Genomic DNA, 19,002 nt, shown 5'->3' with positions numbered 1-19,002 from the left:
GCACCCTTCTGAGGAATAAACTGAGTCTCTCTTTCTCTCTTACACACACACAAATTCTAACCACAGTGAGACAAAGAGGAGTCGAGGCAACACTGTTTTACTTTATCCCACAGTAGTCAGTATCTCCCACTGAGTTAGAAGAGTCAAAATAAAGGAGCTGCAATCAAGAAGCCTGTTTAAAATGGGAGTGAAACATTCACCTACCCTCTCCTGATACTGGGTTTGCCAATGCACTGAACAGACAGCAGCTTCCTCTCCACACCCTCTACACCACCTCAGAACCACAAGCAACAACAGAAGCCCTTGCACTTTTCCACATATCTGTCAATGGCTCCCATTAACTTCTGCAGAACAAAATTAATACAGCTCATGATAATACTGACAGGCAGTTCATTAGTTTCATCATAAACAAAGGAAGCCTGTGTGAGAGGGGGAAGGCGTGAACCTTGCCATCCACTACAAGAAAGGAAATGAAAACAGGAAGATTAAATGTTTTGCAGATGAGCGGCTAAGGAAGCAACTAAATACAGTGGTGCCTCGCAAGACGAAATTAATCCGTTCCGCGAGTCTCTTCGTCTTGCGGTTTTTTCATCTTGCGAAGCACGGCTATTAGCGGATTAGCAGCTATTAGCGGCTTAGCGGCTATTAACGGCTTAGCGGCTTTAAGAAAAAGGAAACAAACTCGCAAGAACTCGCAAGACGTTTCGTCTTGCAAAGCAAGCCCATAGGGAAATTCGTCTTGCGGAACGACTCAAAAAACTGAAAACTCTTTCGCCTAGCAAGTTTTTCGTCTTGCGAGGCATTCGTCTTGCGGGGCACCACTGTAAATAAAATTATCTGTGGAGCACTACTGCCAGTTGTGTTCTTTTCCTGTCTTTCTACAGAGCATATTAGCCAGCTCTTCAGCAGGTTATATGGGAAAAGAGTAAGAAGTGTTTTCCATAGAGCACAAGTTCAAACATGGCCCCTTCCCCTGTAGGTTGGCCACTTGTACACTTACATCTTGCATATGGTGTAATCCTACAGCAGGGGTGGGGAAACAAGGGTGGCCTTCCCTCATAGGCAGTCTTCTAGTAGCAACTTACTAGTGATAGCCAAGACTCTGTGCAAAAGTGGGCAGGGCAATAGATGTGACTCTTGCAGCAGGTTATGTTCCAGCCATGCCAAAGTCTGAGGTTGCTACCCACAGCACAGCCATCTTCTCCACCCTCCTTTTAGGCAAGCAAAAGGCATGAGCACAGTTCAAGCACACGTTCCTGCTATGCAAAAGCATTCAGGGAGAGGGTGTGACCACTGGGAAAGGTGTGGTCAGGGAAAGGTCCCAGCGGCCAAACAGTGAAGTATTTGGCCCCCTGGCCTGAGTCGCTTCACTCCTGCCATATGAGCACCAAAAGTGGGATAAGTATGAGACATATCCTAATGTTTATACTGTGAATCCCATATATTCCACAAAAGTTAGCCCTGACCAGTTACTGTGACGATTAACCTTTCAACATGGCCAGACGATGCTTTCTAAAGTTTACAATCACTTTAGAGGCTGTGTTACTTAAGTGCTTTTTCTGCTTAACAGCGAACAGCTATCTTTAGCAATGTTACACTCGATATAACATGGGTTGTTTTGATATGCTTTAATTCTGATTGCTTTGTCACCCTAATTGCTTAGTCTTGTAAAGAAAAGATCAGTACTAAACCTCGGGCATTGGAATTTGCACATTTCGTTTATTGTAAATAATAAAACTTTGGACACAATCAGCATTTCTCTTACTAACAGAAAACATTAAATTGGGCTTAATTTTACAGCTGTACAAATTGTAATGTGCTCAAGAGGGCGAGTTAATGGTATTTAATTTGACCAGGCCAAAATTGAGCGTGCCTTGTCTTACATTTTTGCAGCTGCAGTCAGCACCAAGTGCTTACGCAATGTGTGGGGTAAAACAGAAATACTTTCGTCTCAGGTTGAATGCACACACTAGATTAGGGATGCACAGCTTAGAGCACTCTGAAAGCCTCTTTTACATTCATGTTAATTTAAGAAGGCTGTACTGCTTTGTCAGCTGGAGGGATGCTTTTTTGACACATTTTTAGCCCAGCCTTTTCTTTTTAGCTCCTGTTAACTCTCTCTTTCCCTCTCATTCTAGAGCTCCCCTTTTCCCTCTACACTTCAAAGCATCTGGTCTCTGGACCACCACAGATTTCTCTTCAGCATCATCTCATCTGTATTCACTTTTTCCTCCACGCTTATCTGCGTCCCACCTCTATTAGCCTATTTTGCACTCTCAACCCCATACCACTATGTGCCTGTCTCCTCCTTGCAGGACAGCTCAACGCGTCTCTGTATTTAATCTTTTCTTTTTCTCTGGAGGGTGTAGTGGGGGCAGCCTATAGGTCTGCCTTATGGTCATCTGAGGTGAAGGGGGTTGCACCAAGCTGGGAAGTCTGAACACTATCTGGTGATGTGCAATGGATCATGTCTGTTAGAAAAGAAGCGTTTCAGAGAGGCAGCTGTGGTAGTCAGTTGCGACAAAAACAGCAGCCTTGTGGCACTGTAGAGAATAAATTTATTGTGGCAGAGGCCTTTTGAAAGCCACAACACCACAAAACATGACACAATAAATCTGTTAATCCTTAAGGTGCCACAAGACTCTTTGTTGTTCACCTTTAATTTAGAACTGACAAATCATTAAGTGCTTATTTATTGTATGTATCCTGCCCTTCTTCCAAGGAGATCAGAGCTGTATTTTTACTTTACAGCAGCCTTGTGAGCAAGCTTAGGCTGGGATATTATTACTGTGTCTATCTTGGTAAAGCAGATTCCATGGACATCTCAGAAGGGTGCAAATTGTTCAGTACTGGCAGGAAGCAGAGTAGCAGGATTACAGCTAAAATGAGGGGTTCCTGAAAAGAAGGGAGGTCAGTGGTAGACCTTTCAGAACCCTGGACAGAGCACATAAAGCAGACTATTTGTTCCAAGAAACATAAGGCACAACTGAGCCATTTTATGGTCCTGGACCCCTCAGGTGAGCCTTTGCTGCCTAGTGGAGAACCTTAAAGGGGCAACTGTCTGGCCTGGAGCCTAAAAATCTGTTGTCTGTCCATCAGCTTGCATCAGGCACATTGCCTGGGTTGATGTATCAGCTCTGTGGAGGCAAGTAGGTCAGCCCCTTGATCGTGCTGAGATGGGGGGGGGGTTGTTTGTTTATTTGTTTGTTTAATGTATTTATATGCTGTCTTTCTCCCAAGTTGGGAATCAAGGCTGCATGCAACTTTTAAAAAACATAGTCGTAAAATCTAAAGTAATAAAAATAAAAACCTAGTTAAAAACAACAGCCAAATTAATTTAAATCACATTTAGAATGAGCATTTAAATAATGCTGTAGTAACTGGAGGCCCAGATTCAGGGATCTCATGTGCCACAGCCTTCAGCATCTACATCTCTGTGTCTCTGTCTGAGTCACTGCTGGACAAAGGCCACACATGAGTGCCACAGCTGAGAAGATTTGGAACAGGGCTTTCCAGATCTATAACCAATAATGTGGCCACTGTGGTGAACTGATTCTTAAAGCTGAAATATTAATTATTCTGGCATGGAAATGAATTCCCTCGGTATCATTGGAATTCGTGTTTTGAATAGATGTTCTTATAATAATCCAGTCTATTCTAATTTACAGAGCTATTTGATGACTTTATGCACACACTCCATTGAAATGCCAATTGCTGATCACAAGCAGAAGAGGGCTCTTGCACACATATTTTGCTTGTTGGCTTCTCCTAGGTATCTGGCTGGCCAGTATGTGGACAGAAGATCCTCATCCAGCAGAACTCTTCTAATACTCTTCTTATCCTCCTTTCTTACTCAAAAGGCATCTACCAACAAAATCCATTCTTTGTTCAAGAACCACTTCCAATCCCAACTCCTTGGTCTGATTTTTACCTCTCCTACTCCTCTCTTCTCAACTTCTGCTGCCACCAGACTCCGTTTTCATAGCAAGACAACTATGGATACCTAGCCAAAAAAGTACCAAAAAGTGGGTAATAGTAAAGCAATAAGTGTTTCCTGATTTGTGAAAGGAGCCGTCATATATTTCAAATCAGGAACTTCAGTCTCCCTCTATTGGGTTCTAGGGTTGTTGAATAAGAGAGCCAGCGTTTTAAAATGAGAATTTCTACTCATTTTGAAAGATGTTCAGCAATTCTTCTCACTTACAGAGTCCCACCATCTACTAATGACTTTCACTTACTGTAGTCCTAGTTGGGCATTGTTGCCGCCGTGTTCATCAACACTGGAGGAGGGATGATGCCAAGTATCCCTGCCCTACTAGCCATGACTGTCTTCCTGCACAAATGCTCTATTGCTGTAACAGTTGAAGGCTAAGGGCAGCTGGATGCTTCCCCTCACCTGTGCAGACAAGCACAGGAGCAAGAACTGCCAAATAGAGAACGGACATATAATTTTCACTTCTTATTATTTCTCCTTGCCGTCATTCATTTAAATTTTTTTTTTGAAAAGGCTAGCAAGGGGATGGAGTCCTTACTTTTGCAGATGGGGTGCAAACAGCCCTCTGCAAAGTCTAGAGAATAAATGCTTTGCCCTGTATAGATGCAGAGGCCCAGGCCAAGTGGAGAAGGGATTGTGCTTAAGGTCATTTTGAGCATTTTAATTGCAGCAGGCAGGAAAACAGAAAGACTTGTGTTGGGTAAAGGTACCCCTGACCGTCAGGTCCAGTTGCGGACAACTCTGGTGTTGCGCACTCATCTCGCTCTATAGGCCGAGGGAGCCAGCATTCGTCCACAGACAGCGTCCGGGTCATGTGGCCAGCATGACTAAACTGCTTCTGGCGAACCAGAGCAGTGCACGGAAACTCTGTTTACCTTCCCACTGGAGCGGTACCTATTTAGCTACTTGCACTTGACGTGCTTTCAAGCTGCTAGGTGGGCAGGAGTTGGGACCGAACAACGGGAGCTCACCCTGTCGCGGGGATTCAAACCGCCAACCTTCTGATCGGCAAGCCCTAGACTCTGTGGTTTAGACCACAGCACCACCTGCGTCCCTTTATGTTAGATATGTGAATGCAAATCCTGAAACTGATCAGAAGCGCTAGTTAATTTCTGAACGGAAAAGGAGCCTGAAATCCATGTTATCCCTTTTTGTCAGGAACATCTGTTCTCAAATTTGTTGTATAAGGTGTGTTGATTCTTAGTGGTTTGCAGCCATTTTACTTCAGATATGCACCTTCAATAAGGCTTCCTCCTTGCAGTGTGATTTTTAGTAATTCCCCTGGCTAGAAACGGCCGTAGTCGTAATGTTTACAATGCTAGCTGATATAAATTAATTCATCTCCACTGAAGTAACTGATAGGCGTTCAGGATCTGGCCAATGAAGTGTGGCAAAAAGGATGATTCATCAATCTCTGATTAATAATGCTTGTAACATTTATTGGAGTGAGATCTGGCATACACTCGACATTAGACAGGAATATTACAAGCCCCCTTCTTCCTTAATTGATGTCGGCACTGCAATAATGCCAAAGATGTTACAAAGGTACTATAGATCATCATGTTGCTTCCAACTGTCCAAGAATAAATAAGGCATTTGGACAGTGAAACATCTTTAGTCTGCAAAATAGATAATTGCGACACATTTGAATTAAAAGTACTGTGTTAAGCCTGGTTTGAGTGATATCATTGAGCTAGGGAAAAAATTCACTAGTCGTAGCAGCTTGAGCACTTTAGATGTTCCTTTGTCAAGCTATAGGTGTGCAGACTCCTGTCTTAAGATGGCACCCATTCAACCTGAAAGCAGCCTTACCATTTTCCACATGTGCCAATTTCACAGTGACGTTAACTTCTATTGCCAGGCCTTACCAAGATTCTGAAGCAGGTGATTTTTCCTATGTGGAGTTGTGTGCATCTTGAAACAGAGGTGTGCACATAGATGTCTTAAAAATTAATGCTAGAAGCAAAATTTGTGAGGCCTGCTTTGATCTCAAGTTACTTTTCTGCATAAATCTGCTCTCTCATAGCTGTCTTGCACTCAGTCCCTTTCAGATCTATTGTGCTACACGTTCCCTATAAATAAACTCTTGTTTATAAAAGAGAACAGAAGAATGTATTTCCTCCCCAAGCACACCACCCATGCTTTGAGTAGCTAACAGAACAAGGCTTTTGATGCACCGCACAGCTTCAGATACATAGCCTGCTCCAGCCTGATGCAAATTCACTTCTCTGTGGGCATCCAGTCCATATATGGAAGCTTTATGATCAATTTGGGTTGACTGTAAAACTGAAGGAACCAGGTGTTTCTTCATACAAAGCCATTATTTGATTTTATATGGCCATAATGACTTGAGAAGATTCCAGCTTTTTTCTTTCTTTTAAAACAACAGAAGTGATCCTAAAGGTCTGGTCCACAAAACCACTTACTACAGGGCACTCTTGTCAGATATCATACAAGTTTAGAACAAAAATCTGCCATGAAACCTTTGGCTTAACTCATTTATTTACTTATAAAACTGTTCATAAGCTGTTTTGGGGAGCGTAGGCTATCCAAAGCAGCTTATGTATCATTAAGAAAAACGCTAACTTTTAAAAAGTGACAGTCTAAAAGCAGCAGCATGACAAGTATCTTAAAAAGAGGCCCGTTAAAAAATAAAAGAGCAAAATAGAAATGAAATAGGTCTTTTTAAGAACAGGCTTAATTAAGAAAAGGCGGCTTGAAACTAATGGGGTTTAAGCCCCATTTAAACATTTGAAAAGTTGGTGCCATTCTCTATCCACTTACCCAAACCTTGCATAGTTCTATACACCTCTGTCCTGTGTCTTCTTACTCACCTTTTCTCAAAACTAAAGAGGTGCAATTGTTGTAAACTTTCCTCATAGGGAAGTTGCTCATTTGGGTTTTTCTTTTCTGGACCTTTCCCAACTCTGTAGTGAGAAGATGCATACAGTATTCCAGGTGCAGGTGCATGCTAGATTTGCAAAATAGCTTTATGATATTGGAAGTTTTATTTTAAATTCCTTTCTGTTATGAGAGGATGCTTCAAGTTCAGGCATGAGGAACCTGTGACCCTCCAGACAGTGTTGGGACTCCATCTCCCACCTTCCCCAGACAGCGCTGCCCCCAATGGCCAAGGACAATGAAATCTGTTGACCAACAACATCTGCGGGGGCCACAGGTTTCCCCATCACTGCTCTTGTGCTTACCATACCATCAATATAATAAATCCCCCTTACCCCAAATTGAAAAATAAGGCAATGGCAATAGTAGTTAAAAGTGGACAACAGTTCTTGTAAGTTTATTTACATAGAGAACTTTGGGTCTGTAGATACACGTTTATCAACCTGACCATGTGATCCTGTGAGTTCATCAGTGACAGCTTCCATTTGAATGACCAGAACAAAGTTGGATATAAAGTAGGCCAAAGTAGGAAGCCTGTGCTTTGAACCAGATGCAGCGAGCTTGTGAATCGTCTGGCACTACAATGGGGATTTCTACCCTTTCCCAACTCCTGAAATTGCCTCTTGGGGTGTCAGGAGAGCCCTCCCAGAACAGCCAGGGGAAATTATTTCCCCCAGCACATTTACCACAGCACAATGTTATATTCTACCCTAGACAATCCCTGCAAGTGGGAGCAGGATGAGAAGTGGGGAGTTTCCAGTGGTAATTTGGTTTCAAAAATGGAAGGTCCTTTTCTACACTAGTATTGGTGCAGGTGTTTCTCTTGTTTCAGAGATGGGGGATACAAAATAATTTTTATCAAGTATGACAGATTGCCTGAGGCTACCTATAAGTTGCAGTGAAAACGACACAGTGGATTTCAGTTTATCCCAAAGAAGGGGGGGGACCCATGTAATGCATGCTGGACAAAAAGCATATGGAAATAATTTGGGGGAAGGAGCCTTAGATCCTTTCAAAATCAATTGGGAAAGGCTGTAGAGCCAAGGGTGTTGTGTTGACATCACTTTATCCAGATGGCTAAGCCATGTCTGAGGGTACTTAGCAGATTGTGATACTTAGCTGCTCCAGGTGAATATCTCTTCGGTGCATTTACACTAAAGATTAAGTGTGTGTGTGTGACATCTGCAAAACAAACTGCTTTGTTATACAAAATGGACTTGAGAGACATGATAGGTGTGGAAGAACATTTTAGAAAATAAACTGAATATAGGATAAGATGATATTTAAAATAAAGGAAACAGTATTTCAGTAGTTTAAACAAGCTGCTCACAAAAGATGTCAATATATTATTACAGAATATTATTAAATGATGTAGGAATAATATTATTATTCCTTCTACATCATTTCTCAATCCTGTCTGTCCCAGAGGCCAAACAGTACATTGGATCTATCCCTCCAGCATCAGAGACACAGCAGACATCCAGTGCTGGAGTCAACCAGGGCCAGCCCAGCCATTGGGTGGGATGAGGCCACTGCCTCAGGCAGCTGGAAGCCCCCAAGGTGGCACCCTCGTGGTGGAGAAGCAGCTCCCATGTCGGCAGTGGCAGGACAAGGCAGTCCTTACTGTTTTGTCTCAAGTGGCGATATGAGACGTGCCACCCCTGGAACCAACCTCTCTGACACACCTGGCTCTTCCAAAGCTCTGGCCCAATTGACATTGCTGCTCTTACACTGGAGGTGCCAAAAATGGGTGTCCTAGGGGCATGTCATGGCTCCCAAGGCCTCCCAGTCATCTTGACATGCCTTCACACCTGGGTTGGGGGATGGATTCTGAGCAGGTCTAAACCTCTCCCTCCCTTTTCTCTCTTGTTTCCAAAAGGAGGGAAAACATCAAAAACATTAATTTTTTTAACAGGCAAGCAGACAGAAGAATGCAGGATCATTCCTTCTTCCTCACTTGAACCTCCCCCGCTCAAATCTAGCAGGGCATAGGATAAGGCAGCTAAATCACCTTTGCATTTTGCTTTACCCAAACCTCCGTACAACTGCAGCCTTAGGAAACATTCATGCCAAGATGAAGGACCTGCAGAAGGCCTAAAGTTATGGCAGAGACTGTCTTGTCCCGATACCATCAGCTTACTTTCAGCAGTAGAACTTCACCTTATGGTTCTAGGCCCATTCTCGGCTCCATGGAAACTGTTTTTTATATAGTCAGTATAGAGGATGGGAATAACTTTAAATATTTTTAAAGCCTGTGTTCAGCAGTCAGGAAATGCATTCCCAAGGTTGCGAAGGGAGTTGAAGAGTTTATTAGTGGATTCATGGATGTAGCCACTTTTGCTTCCTGTATCATGTTCTTCTTCTGTAGATCAGAGCTATAACAAAGCCCCTGTGATAATACAGTTTAAAACTATGAGCCTTTGATGATGCGCCCAACAGTGCAATAAGAGCTTAGTCCAATATCCTGAACTTTTTCTTTTTCTTTTACGCCCACACAGCCCCTGAACTGATTTCAAATGGAATTGAATCGGGCTGTGACTTTCTGAAGTTGCCAAAAGGTGGTCGCTTGTTCCGCAGAAATTTAACCACCCACTATGAACTACTTGCTGTTCTTTCTCATTGCTAATACACAGCAGGTTAGAGTTAGGTGATCCAGAGCCTTACTTTCAAGTAGCACTTACAAAAACGAAGCTCATGTCATGAATGGTTTTACATGAAGGAAACGCTAGATAAACGAGACTCACCTTTCTTCCTCTTCCCCCACAGGTAAATGGAAAAGATTTATCTAAAGCAACCCATGACCAAGCAGTAGAAGCCTTCAAAACAGCTAAAGATCCCATTGTGGTTCAGGTCCTGAGGAGAGCGCCACGCAGCAAAATCTTCAGCCCCTCTCATGAATGTCTCCTGGTGGATATGGGCACCCAGACCGACATCACCTTTGAACACATCATGGCTCTTACCAAGATGAGCTCACCTACCCCGCCAGTTTCAGTACTGGACCCATATCTCTTACCTGAGGAGTAAGTACCAGTATTTTAATGACACCTCGCTACATTAAAAGGCAGTAAACACTGAAGCATTGGGTGGGGCTAGATTTCATACACTTGGGATGAAAATATACAACTACCATACATCATTATGAAGATCTAAACTGCCACTTTCAGGAGCAAAAACATTAGGACTGAAATATCTGCAAGATTTTGTGCAACCATCCACTCTAATTCTGATGTTCAGTCTGTGAGTGCTATTGCCAAAGTGACATTGCCCAGACAAAAGAAGGGGGTATCAGCAGACATGGGGGAACCAAGCACAAAAAAAAAAAATTAGGCAGGGGCACTCTAATGAAGAAGAAGGGAGGGACCCCTGTAGAACTGAGCATGCTCAATGGCCACAGAATGCTGACTGCTGGAAGGAAAAATGGAAAACTGGGATTAGGCAAATCCAGTGGAATGGAACACTCAGCACTGCCAATTTTTTTCGTCTGTGTCTCACATGTTCAACCAATTCACGAAATGGTGGAATCCATGCAGTAACTTTGACTGTTGAGAAATTGCAGGCCCATTGGCATTGTGAATGAGAAACCAAATGAACAAGACAGTGAAAAATAAAATGCTGTGAGGCTACCTGCTCACTTCTAAGTTTGCATGAGCAATTATGCCAAGTCTCTATATGCCTTTAGATGAGGAGGAAAAGGCTGAGTGAACCCACAGATAAATAAAGAGTTTCTTAGAACTCTGGCCCGCAGCAATGGCTTTCCAGGGTCTCCGGCAGAGAAATTTCCCAGGCCTGATGCCTTGGGTCTCCCAACTAGAAAAACCAAGGATTGGACCTGGGACCTTTTGGGCTGCAGGTCTTCCCCCTAAAATCTGGACTATGACGTATGTGTCTGGCAGTGCTCTTTACTACCTGTTTACAGTGCTGCTGTTCAATCTTATCCGTTTTTTAATGGTGGCCATAAATTGCAGATTGCTAGGAGCCACTACATTCTCTTTCAGTGTATTAATTACCTTTTATTATAATCCCGTGGCAATGTTACACAAATAAGCTGTTCTGTAGGGCTGATCTTTCTTTAAAATGTTGCCAAGGAATTTTTAAAATCAATTTTTAATTACTGTTAATGGGAGTCTGAAACTTCTATACTAGCAAGTTATACATACACACACACACACACACACACACAACCCCTTTACTTATTTGCAAGTCCACCTATACAGATAGTACAGGAATCATTTTCTGCCACAACAAATGTGGAGTGCCGTTTGTGATGGAACTCTTCCCATCTTGTTCACAGAAACTGGCAATGACATTGCTGATAGGATGGTGCATGAGTGGTAAGAAGAGACGTCCACTTTTGTGCATGCACTGGCAATGAAATAAAAGCCAATGGAGCTTTGGATAGTGTTCTTGCTTCAGCCTAAGAATGTGGCCACTCCCACTTGGACTCTTTTCACATTGCTGGGAAGTGGCTGATGGGAGCTGTAGTCCAAAATATCTGTAGGGCACCAAGTTGGGGGAGGCTGATAGCAGAGTGAGGTGTCAGTAATTGTAGAGTACTGGGTAGCTTAGGCCCCCATCACATGCAGAGACACTCCACTTCTGTACAGATCCCAGCTGCTTGAGACTTCTGTGAATAAATCACCCATGCAGATAGAACAGTCACATGGGACCTTCAAATCTAGTCAGTACCCTCCCATAGCATGGGATCCCACTACATGGAAGGAGGGGGGGGAGAGAGAGAGAGGAGTCCCAACTCTCCCATCTATATATAAACAAGAGTCCTGGCTCCTTACGACATCGCACATCAAGATGTCATGTTGGAGCCCCTCAATCTACTTGAGAAGATGGTTCTCAACATCTGGTATTCAGAAAGAAAGATAGAATCCTTGAACACAGAGACTCGTTTTCTTTTGTTATGGTGCCTAATGTATTTGCCTAGTTCTTTTTAACGTCATCTATAGCCATCTCCATATCCCAACGAAGTGAATTCCAGATGTTAATTATATATTGCTTCTTTTTGACAATTGTGGACCTGTTGACAGTCAATTTCACTGCGTTAACAACCCAAGTTCTCATATTTTGAAAGCGGAATTAAAACCTGGTTGCCCACTTCCTCTGCATATAAATATATATCCATTTTTTTAAAAAAAAACTTACATCATTATTAAAGACAAAACATTATTTTCACAATCAGAAATCAGGCAAATGAGCATGTGCTACAAAGCTCGGGATTGGGAAGGTGATATATTTGTGCAATTTCTGTCAGAGATTAGGCACCGGGGGTCATGTTCTCATGCTATTATTGTGCAGTATCCATATTGCTTTTCTGAGGACAGCTTTTTTTAAAAAATAAGAAAAAAGAATAATTATTAATTAAGTTGCCATTCTTTTCTCACATGCTCACTGTGGTTCCCCTCCACCTCTGAGGCAGAGGGAATTGCAGGGTGGATGTTGGCATATTTTCCTGTTCCTGAGGTGATAAGAGGGCGCGTGGAAAGGTGGTTGCTAGGAAACCAGCCTGTATGTTTCCCCCCTGAGTTTTCTCAGTGGAAGTAGTAGAAGTGTGGAGCCTGTGCTCAGGTGTAACATGGGAACCTATGACCACTACCCTGTATAATAAAATGCTTATTCTGCCATCCCTCTTTTTCTGGCCCTCATTTTTTCCCCTTCATGGGTCCATCATGCCACCCCCAAGCCTTACCTCCACAGCATTTTTTTCATACCATCACCTGTCTTTGACAAATGTTCCCCTCTGTCTCTCTAGTGGGCCAACTCTGCCTGGTTGGCCAATATGTTAAGGCAGCGAGACAGTTTTTTTAAAAAATAAATATTTGTTTTCTCTGTTGTTTAATGAGCTTACGTCCTCAACACCATTGATCACCTGCAGCGCATCAGTCTTGATGTATGTGTGACATGTTAGTGATGATCTGCCATGAGGCTGGGGGAGGATTAATATGTTAATTAGGATAGGGAGTGATAACCTAAACTGTGCTTTATTTTCCCAGGCATTCATCAGGGCACGAATACTATGACCCAAATGATTATATGGGAGGCATTCATCAAGTAATGGACAGAGAGGAGCTAGAATTAGAGGTATGAGTAATAACTAGAAGCAACCATTCAACATACAAAATACTTTTATTATATTTTCATGTGCCAAGGACTTAGCAACTAGTGCTGCATTCAAATTATGAACTTATGCTACCAAAATATATTGGAAAATCTTTTTACTCTGCAATTCGGTGTACAGACGGCAGGAAATTAGTGCTTACTAATTTTAATATGTAGTTAATTATATGTTGTGTAATTAAAGGATTAGAGGTCATGTCCTCAGCTCATAATACAAGCAGCCATAGGTTTCTCCTTATCTGTTCTAGTTATACTTGTGAGGGGCTGAATAATAATTTGGGGAGATAAGGGTTTTATTTATACACTTTTTACAGTTTTGCATACATGGATTTTCATGTGGGAACGTAGTATCAAAAGCGTAGTTTTATACCTGCGGTAGATTTCAAAGAGAAGCTTGTAGGGTTTTGTGTGTTTTTAATTCCTGAAGAAATGTTTACATCTGAAAGAAGCATGTCTTGCCTCCATTTGTTTACAGCAAAGTGCTTCTTTCTCCTCCATGGCTTGTTATTGTTCTCTCAAAGTCCCCAGTCAAGATGCTTCCCCTGCTATCATAGGCAACATAAATTCAAATCATAAGTTTAGTAAAAAGTACAAAAGTAGAGCAATGAAATATATTTTAAAAAGACAAATTACAGAAATATCATGTGTCTCATTTAGTTTGAGCAAAATCATGGGGCTGGATCCAGAGGTCAGACTTTTGCCTCATGGAATTCAAGCTTTGACTAACTTGCTGCACGGATTTGAATGAATTTTAAGAATGACTAGCTTAATCTGTCTCCAGCTTCATGATTTTGCTCAAACTGCCACCCACTAAAAGACCTCTAGCTCCCACCCTGTACACATACAGATAAACAAGGAAGGGGGAGTACAAAGTCACTTAGGCTCATCATTCTAGAAGATAATGCTGAGGTAAATGCCGCTCCAAACTACTGTGAAAATCCCAAAGCAGGGGTCCAGATTAACTGCCCGTTCCTGCTGAATTCTTACCCCACAAACCCTTACATACAGAAGGTGGTTTTCTGAAAAGCAACAACTGCGATCCAAAAAAGTGTTTCCTTTGCCCTCCCCCGCTAGAGGACAGGGAACTCAACTCAGGCAGTCTGCAGCCATTGCTGAAAGGAGCTGGGCAACAAACTGTTGCTGCTATCACTGCTCAAAGTGTCAGACAGGTTAAGATGGCAGCTGTTTCCACATGTGCTCTTGCCAGCCAGTAACTATAGCGCGTGCGACTCAAATCATTTCATGGCATTTTATAATTTTGACATAAAGAGAGCACTTAGATTGTTAAAATAATAAAGCTGTGTAACAGTACCAGCTAAACATTTAGGAAATGCTTGCAGCTTAAATAGCCGTTCTCTGAAAGCCTTTAAGAATCGTTTCAAACCTGGGAGACTGAGATCAATGGAAAGGGTCAAAGTGTAACAAACACTCGGTCAGCTTCTAGCTGTATTATTTGCTTATTGACAGATTTGTCTTAAACAGACTGCAGACGCACTTTTTCATTGACTCGAGTCAGAATGCTGAAAAGGATGTAAAATATCAAACCACACCACCTGGACTACTCTCTCCATAAAATACACTCTGAATTCCAGTCCATCATCTAGGCTTTTATGGCCATCCTAACTCACAATTAATGACTTAACAGATCTAGTCAACAAGTCCCCTGTGTAAATGACTATAGTTCTTGCTAGAATTCAATGAAACGCAGTAGAATTGCCTAGCAATCTGTACAGGCTGATATTAGTCACAAGAATTGAGTATCTGCCAAGAACAGGCCATTGAAGGCCTTTAAGTTCAGTATCTGAAACTGGCATCTGGTGTTACAAGGAATGCAGCCCCCAGGATATTACACAGCCTCTCTTAAAGCTCAAACCAAAAAATAATAAAAGAACAATGTCATGGCAGCATATCAACGTTTTTCTAAATTGCAACTCTTACTCTGAAGCTTTAATTGGGCCCATATCTTATGTTTACATGTTGGTACATATATGAGTCATAAAGCCGTTTAAAAACGATCAAGGCAAGAAATAAATAACATTGCCTCTACATACTTTCTAAAACAGCCACCACAAATACAAGTAGATTTCCATGTTGTTTCAACATACAGGGTAGGGTTGTTAAAGGGTTCACTTACAGACAGTTTAGTAATCTCCTAACAGATACCATGATAACAGAAAGCAGTTAAAGTGACTGATTCTTCTAAGAGGTAGGATATCATTGAATGCATTACTGCAGATGAACCTTAGAACATGTACCTTGTCTAGAGCACCAAACACACACACAAATGTGAGAGCTGTAAAAGTGCAGGTCAAGCCATCCTTACCAGCCTGATTTTGGGAATGATTTCTCAGAACTAAATTTAGCTGAATTCAGTGGAGTTTATTTGCAAAAGGTGTGCACCTGATTGTGGTTTAGCTTCATTTCAAGAAGAATGGCGACTGATAAACTTTTTCAGATAGCTCAGTTGGTAGAGCATGAAACTCTTCATCTCAGAGTTTGAGTCCGACGTTGGGCAAAAGAATCCTGCATCCAAGTCTACGAGTCTATGTAAAATGCTCAACAAAACTGGGCATAACTGACTTTCTGGGATCCTGGTTTTTACAGTTAAATCTCTGCTGACTGTAGGGAAGCCCACTGGACACAGATTTGATGTCTGTCTTTGGGATTTGCTTTCTGACAAAATTGAGAGAAGCATCCAAGCTCCTTACCTTATAGCCCCACTTACTCCAGAGAATTTTATTTCCAATACAAGTACAGTGGTACCTCGGGTTAAGTACTTAATTTGTTCCAGAGGTCCGTTCTTAACCTGAAACTCTTCTTAACCTGAAGCACCACTTTAGCTAATGGGGCCGCCGCGCCGCCGGAGCCCGATTTCTGTTCTTATCCTGAAGCAAAGTTCTTAACCTGAAGCACTATTTCTGGGTTAGCAGAGTGTGTAACCTGAAGTGTATGTAACCCGAGGTACCACTATACATCTTTTGAAAAGACTGGCTCCGTGTTTCTAAAGTTTTAACCTGCCCCTAACAGAAGATTGTCTGCAACACGATATAATAATCTGTTGGGCACAAATTTCCATTTGCGTATACAGAGGCTAATTTACTATTATCTTTTATTTTGAAACCTTAGTGTTATGAAGGGCCACAGGCATATAATATCATAGCACATTATGGTATTCTTGTCTCACTGTAAATGGCACTTATATTTCAGCATTCAGGTTGTTTAGCTTTCTTTATCTGCCACCAGTTGGCGTAGGGCCTGAATAATTTTATGTAATTGTCTTGCATCCATTTCAGTTTCAGAGATCTCATATCTGCACATGCTTTGGTTTTATCGGAGCACTATATAAAAAAAGGGTAATCTACATCTCAAAAAGTTATGCTAATGCTTACTCATGACACTTATAATATGTATCCTCTTTAGATCATTCCTGACTTCTAAGACAATTAGGGTACAATCATCCTTCACAGTGGCTGCACATCCTCCGTTCGCTTCAGTGGGCCTACAACGGATCTCTGTGCATATTCTAAATTATAATTGCATAATGCACAACATTACTCTGGCGCTGTTGGTTGCTGCTGTCACATGTATTGATGTGAAGAGATGTTCAGGATCCAGATGTGAGACATCTAACTATATCTGCAGTGACTGTTCACTCAAGTCCTATTTGTGCTCCTGTAAAAAGCCCACTTCAACTTGTGGCCTTTGTGCCGGTCACTGTTTGTTCAAGTAGAAGTTATTATAGTAGTCTTGGTCCATAATACATGGAAAATCTGCACACCTTACCATGTTAACCAAAATATGTTATTACTTTTTGAGAAGCAAGTAGAGGTCCGTGAATTATTCTGTGTAATGGGAATGAACACCCTAGTACTTGTAGGGTGTGCTGTTGGTTTTTGCTTAAGCAAAGTACTCTGTTCCAAAAAGTACTCTGAAAATTAAAAATGTTCTTTGCTTTGATGCTTTTAAAATTTATAGAGTTGATGTCCATAAAATCTTCTGAAGCTTTATGATTACATAAAAACTTTATTGAGGCATAGGCAGCTAGGAAACAGCTGTTCTTCTTTCTGTGTACACAAAATTACCATATCTAGGGTAGCATCAAATCCCAGTTATTTCTACTTCTAACCAGGGCTGGGGGGATAGAACCCAAGGGTAAGTCTACATCTAATTACTCATAAAAATTCAGGTACCAAACACCTGCTCTGAGGCTATTCTGAAGGGAATTTTTTACAAAGACCATTTGCCTGAGCACGGTTTCCTCAGATGTGTGTGTGTATTTCAGATATTTCTCAAGTGGCTTCCCCGCATACAATATATCCCAAACAGGAGATGTGGAATGAAGCGTTCTGGCTTTGAAGCATATTGAAAAGCTCAAGCTCTCTGTTGAAATACTAGAGAATGAAAAGCAAAAGCATGAAATATTAAAGCTTCTTTGAAACATAAAACATAGAGCATCTCTGAAACATAAAACTTGATCTCAGTCCTAAAACATATTTCTTGATTGATCCACATGATTATGATTAGATTAGATTCAGATTGTCTGAACATTGCTCAGAATTCAAAAAAATCAGTGCAGGATTGAATTTGGTTGTTACAATCAGTGCAATCTGTTTCAGTTATGCAAACCTAAATTTACAGTATGCACTTGAACCCCTCTCACAAAATAATGGCAGTCTGGAGGCGCCCAGTGTGTAGGTAGAGTGTGGGGCTCTCTTTGGGTGAAAGATAATGGGGGAGAGTGGGCTGCTCCAGGAGTAAGAGGAGGGGGAACTATTGGTAAAGCCACTTGCTTGTCTTAGTCTTCACCCAGGTATTTTGGAAAATCAGATTTATTTATTTTTCATTTCATGTTCATCTAATTCTGCTCCAAATTCAAAAGCTATAAATTTTTCCTTAAGAAAAAAAAAAGCCCAAACTTTAACGGTTTAAGACACAAAAGCCTCTGCTGGGCCTATTTGTCTGCTCTGCAGGGGCTGTTATGTCTGCAAATTTCATCTATTCTGTCAAAAGTAAAAAAGTTATAGCCACTTTTTAAAGTTTCCCTGTAGTGAATGGGGGACAAACAAAGTTGCCTGGTGGATGTTGAGCTGAATCATGGAGCCCCAAGGGCTGCTTTGCCTCACACTCACAATTCCTTGCTTTCATGGGAGTTCCAGACTTGAGGCTCCCCCATTCACTTAGAATCATAGAATTGCAGAGCTGGAAGAGACCCTGAGGATCATCTAGCCAGACCTCCTTCGATTCAGGAGTTCAGCGGAGGGAGTACCTATGAATACACAGAATACATGAATTCTCCATTGTACTGTGCGCAAGGAGTTATTCTGCAGAGTCATGTTGGTGCCACAGCCCTTGCCTAAAGTAACCTGAAATAGCTTTTTGAAGCAAGACTTCTGCTCCTTAGAATATGTCCTTGCATATTGTGAAAGCAAAGTGAGAAACTGACTGTGCCACGTGGCTTCTATGGCATCCAGAGTGGCTTGCAACAATATCATATACATATACAGTGCTACCTCTGGTTAAGAACTTAATTCGTTCCGGAGGTCTGTTCTTAACCTGAAACCCTTCTTAACCTGAGGTACCACTTTAGCTAATGGGGCCTCCCACTGCTGCTGCCACGCCGCTGCTGTACGATTTCTGTTCTCATCCTGAGGTAAAGTTCTTAACCCGAGGTACTACTTCCGGGTTAGCGGAGTCTGTAACCCGAAGTGTTTGTAACCCGGAGTGTTTGTAACCTGAGGTCCCACTGTAATAGAGGAATCACTGACTTACAGGACATTTAGAGGGCAAGATTTAATGAAATCCAGAAGTGCCAACTCCTAACTTTGCCCCACCATTTATTTAATTCTTTAATTGCATTTATATTAGGGTTGCCATATTTCAAAATGTAAAAACCAGGACACTCCGAAACGCGATTTTTTAATTGACTTGCCTAAAATCCAGGGCAAAGCACCACCTTTCGGAAATTCCCCCCAGGAATCAAT

General features: G+C 41.8%; 1 protein-coding gene across 3 annotated transcripts in view; it reads left to right on the top strand.

The window, feature by feature from the left end:
* PDZRN3 (PDZ domain containing ring finger 3) overlaps positions 1 to 19,002 on the top strand; it is a 171,122-nt gene that overhangs the window by 140,636 nt on the left and 11,484 nt on the right. For all 3 annotated transcript variants that reach the window (XM_083424777.1, XM_083424778.1, XM_083424779.1), the window contains 2 exons: positions 9,662 to 9,915; positions 12,898 to 12,985. In XM_083424777.1, coding sequence (XP_083280903.1) covers positions 9,662 to 9,915; positions 12,898 to 12,985 — 342 coding nt within the window. The remainder of the gene's footprint in view (positions 1 to 9,661; positions 9,916 to 12,897; positions 12,986 to 19,002) is intronic.

This window comes from Podarcis tiliguerta (genome assembly GCF_965153285.1).
Source record: "Podarcis tiliguerta genome assembly, chromosome: 2".
NCBI lineage: Eukaryota > Metazoa > Chordata > Lepidosauria > Squamata > Lacertidae > Podarcis > Podarcis tiliguerta.
The sequence above is the reverse complement of the archived record's forward strand: the minus strand, read 5'-3'. Positions and strand labels throughout refer to the sequence as shown.